Source organism: Astatotilapia calliptera, chromosome 17, assembly GCF_964374335.1.
Source record: "Astatotilapia calliptera chromosome 17, fAstCal68.1, whole genome shotgun sequence".
Lineage (NCBI taxonomy): Eukaryota > Metazoa > Chordata > Actinopteri > Cichliformes > Cichlidae > Astatotilapia > Astatotilapia calliptera.
Window position 1 is genome coordinate 13,118,760 of NC_137438.1, and position 4,561 is coordinate 13,123,320.

The following is a 4,561-nucleotide window of genomic DNA, read 5'->3' on the forward strand; positions in this document are numbered from 1 at the left end:
CACGTGACAGGCTCTGAGAGCGACAGGTGTGCTGTTCCGGTGTTTCACCTGCAGGTTGCAGCATTGTCCATAGAAACAGGAACGAATCTCACCTGTCACCTGTCTCAGCTGCTGAGTGAGCCCTGTAAACACACACCTGCCCCCGTACTGCCAGCTCAGTACAGGGGCCACGAGCATATGAGCTACTGCACGGCTAACTTAGACTATACACTTAACTATATAAAATATTTTATTTTATTTATGTTGTATTTATTTGTTTGTTAGTTCGTTTATTCCTCAAGATGCACGTAACAAAAATAGCTACGTGAGATATTCAGGTTTTTTTCTTGAGTACAGTCAAAGTAACTTACATTTAAGAAATTCCAAAACTCTTATCACTTTATAATTTGGTTGCCCTGAACATCTCTAAAATAGAATTGATCCACTATGTTGTTTTTTCTACCCCACAATGAAATGTTGCAGTTTTGCTATCTAAAGAAAGTTTAGTGCACTACAGTCTTCAATAAATCACTGACACTAGGAACTCTTATATTGTGAAATGTGTCACCAGGCTTTGTGTCAGAACTGTGTATCTTTACTTACAGCTACAGTTAAACACAGCAGAGTGTGTAAACCGAAAACCGAAACTTTCTGTTTTGTATTTGATGGTACAACAAACAGATAAACCCAGAATGACAGAGTGAGAGAAAAAAATAAATCAGTTGGATTTTTATTTCTGAACAACTAGTGCTAATCAAGAAAACAAAAATTATTATTACAGCTTAATTTGAGACACTTTTACTGAGTTTGGGCCAAAAGCGTCGACGGACTGATCAATTATTTTGTCTGAGCTCACGCGTGATTTTTTTTTTTTGTGATCAACACCTCGTTAGGAAACCCGCGGCCCCGAGTCTCTGGGTCCGTTTCAGGACCGAGGAGAGCAAGTATAGGCTCCTGCATGGGGACACGGACAACAAACAGCCCGCGTGTTTTTAAAGATCCTGATATGCGTGTAAATCTCAATGTGGTCACAGAACATAAATCATAAATGGCCTTTTGTAGATGGAACAAAACAATTAATTGAAGAAAAATAAATAAATAAATAAATAAAAAGCATAATTCTCCTTCTGTTGTTCGGTTTAGTTATTTATGGATTTGTTTGTTTGCTGAACTTTTATGCAGTGTAAATAATACCAGTAGATTATTTTAAACGTTGTTTCATTGAGCCGTGTTGCTCGTTTATGGGAAACTTAAGATGGCTATTACAAATAAAATAAGTACAGAAAAGTAGGCTTTTTAAAAAGGTCTTTTATTTTGATACTTTCTTGTGGGTGGAAAATAAAACCCTTCTTGATTAGGGTTGAAGTCTGTCTGTGAGGCAGATCTGGCACATTTGTTTGCAATGTAATGTGAGACGTTATGTTGTTACATGACAAACTCCTCACCGCTGCGGAGGTATTTTCTTCCATTTGGACTGAGTACAATAAATAAAGTAAATGGAAAATAATACGAATAAGCACCATCATCACAAAAGCATTTCATATGTAACATTTATTAACGATGGCTGACTTCTATTTTGCCATTTTACTAAGTAAATACTCGCTAATATTTACAAGTTTGGATAAACGTGTCGCACTAAACGCGACATCGTCCAAAGAGCCTGAAGGCACCAGACTCAACATAACCTTTGATTGTAAATATTTTATATAATTATATATCTTTTGACTTTGGTAATTTTTGTAATTATGGTTTCATTTTCAAACGAAAATAAGACCAACTTATTTTCCTTTTTGGCTCTAACAAGAGAAACCACAACAAATACCTACAGCAGGTGTGAGGCCCTCCCTCTCCCTCCACCGCATATTCATGCACCTGCTTCTGATCTAACAGCTGCCTTCCCCCCTTTCATGTCAGCAGTGAATAACTCAGTGAACACCAGGGTCCCATTGTTTCACGTGTTTTGTTTATTCATAAAAAATAACAGGCATGCACCAATCAATCAATCAATCAATCAAACAATCAATCTCAGGAAAACGGCACATTTTTCCATGCGTTTCTTAGTGCAGCCACGTGATTCCTAACGCAGCCCAGTCAATAATATTATACAATATTTATACAGCAGGTCATACAAAACATGAAAATATAAATAAAGTGATACTTTTAACAGTTTTGACGTGGCACTTTGCTGCCGTCCTACAGTAGAAATGACCAATGAACCATAGATACGAATATGAATACTCTCTCTCTCTCTCTCTCTCTCTCTCTCTCTCTCTCTCTCTCTCACACACACACACACACACACACACACACACACACACACACACACACACACACACACACACACACACACGCACAGTGGAATGTCCTACAATGACTCTAATGATTTGCTTAGTCAGCACACAGTTATATCTAGATTAACAACTCGGCATGTTTGTTTTATTTTTCTTTGACTGAAGCTACAGTAGTCATGATGAGACACACCGACTCTCACACAGTAAAACAGTTGAAGCACTGAAAGCTGAGAGTGCCCACCAAAGTGCACACTGTGGATGAGAACACACAAGTCCTGACAGCTCTCTGGATGTCTCACGACAGCAAGGATTCTATATGAAAGCCTCGCGCTTTGCTGGGCATCTTGAATGTGGCCTCAGGTGCAGCGGTGCCCGATGCTGTGTGCTGGAGGTATGTGGGTGCATCTCTGCCGGGCTCTGTGCCGCTGTACGCCGCCTCTGACATGTAAGTGTGCTGTGCCGGATAGTTCAGATTATAGGGCAGTACGTGGGCCACTGGGGACCAGTACAGCCGGGGGCCGGGCTGCTCCACGCACGACCTCTCCTCCCTTCTTTTGAAAGGTGTGCCGAGGATGCTGTCGATGGCGAACGGGCTGGAGAACTTGGCCCCCACTCTCTCTTCCGGGGCCGGGAGGCGGGTGTCCTCGCTGAGGATGTCCGGGCTTTCCTGCTCCTTGAGGGGCCTTTTGGAGATGCGCTTCCTCCTGCGGCGGAACACCCCGTCAGCGAAGGTGTACTCGCTGTGTGGGTTGAGCATCCAGTAGTTGTCCTTGCCCCAGGGCCTGGACGGGTCCCGCAGGACTTTGAGGAAGCAGTCGTTGAGCGACAGGTTATGGCGCACGGAGTTCCTCCAGCCGGTATAGCTGCCACGGAAAAACGGGAACTTCTTCATCAGGTAGTCATTGATCTCTGCCAGAGTGAGGCGGCCGCTGCTGGACTCTCGGATGGCCATGGCGATCAGGGCGATGTAGGAGTAAGGGGGCTTAGGTCTGCGGGTGTAGGGCTTCCCTTTGCCGCCATCGCTGCTCTGTGTGACAGGTGCCGGGCTGTTGGCTACGCAGTCTCCGTCCGAACCCAGCTCGTCTCCGGACAGGGGAGAAGGGACTCCCGCCTCTGCGTCAATGCACAACTCCAGCGGCTTCTGCGCGTAGTGATGCGCGGAGAAAACTTCAAGTTTCATTTCCCCAAAAAAAGGATAACCGTCTCCTCTCGGTAACCTTGCCGTGTGAATGGTCTCCTAGGTTGGACTCTTGTCTCAGCTCAGAAGCGCAGCAGGTGTACGAGTCCTGACAGCAAAAATGTGCCTGAGTGTTTGTTGTGTGTTGTAAAGGCTCGTGTGGAGCGCTGGAGGCACCCTGAGCCTCAGTCTGGGGCAGCAGAACACAGATCTGTCTCCGGAGACACGCTTGTCTTGTTATAATATAACGCCTGGGAAAGGGACGGCCCACAGGCGGGGTTTCCAACTCGAATCCATTGAAGCGACTGAAGTAATATAGTATATGTATGTTTACAATTGGACGTTACCATGCCACACCAGGGAAGAAGAAGAAAAAAAAAAACAGGGAGGATAAGTGAGGCGAGGCAGGGCAGGTATGACAAATATAATTAGCTTCAAACGCAACTATCTGTGAATAGCTCGTTATTTCTAGTTACGAGTTGCTTTTTATGGATTCAGTCAAAGTGCAATCAAATAAAGGCGAATAATACAATAATTCCTTCCTCTTACTTCTTTTTAAAATAACTTCAGCCCATTAAGGTTATGAAATTAAACACGTTTTTGAAATCAATAAAAAAACTTTGACAATTTTACGCACAACAGCAAATCCTTCTTGAAGTGTTGAATGCCTTGGCTTTTACACAGAAAAAAAGAAGACAGCGCAGAAAAACCCTAGACAGATTAAAAAAGGTGACACGAGAGTTGATAGAGAAAAATGCTGTTGGCTGCTTTTCACTTGAACCTCTCATACCCATCCGCCGGCGCTCCGGCGGAACGAGGAAGTAACGCGAAGGCTAAACTGAAATAAAAGCGATAGATTTTGGAGGAGTTCCAATTAACGCACGCTGGGTGACGTGTAAGTCGCCACACGCGAGAAGACAGAAAGAATTCATAGAAAATTCGCAAAGATTGCCCGGGGAGTTCAGAGTAGAGAACCATTGCACCTGCATGCATGGAAACACCTGAGCGAAGAGCAGAAAAAAATACACTTACTTCTGTGTCTGAACATGTGATGTAAATGAGCGAGAGCGAGGTATCCACTGTCTCCGAAACTCCAGAACCCTAATTTACTGGA

General features: G+C 43.8%; 1 protein-coding gene across 1 annotated transcript; it reads right to left on the reverse strand.

Moving 5' to 3' along the window:
* Positions 1-1,920: 1,920 nt before the first annotated feature.
* On the reverse strand, positions 1,921-3,977 carry foxq1b (forkhead box Q1b). Its single transcript, XM_026148401.2, has one exon. It carries the CDS (start codon positions 3,448-3,450, stop codon positions 2,566-2,568), a length of 885 nt encoding a protein of 294 aa, XP_026004186.1. The 5' UTR covers positions 3,451-3,977; the 3' UTR covers positions 1,921-2,565.
* Positions 3,978-4,561: the final 584 nt, after the last annotated feature.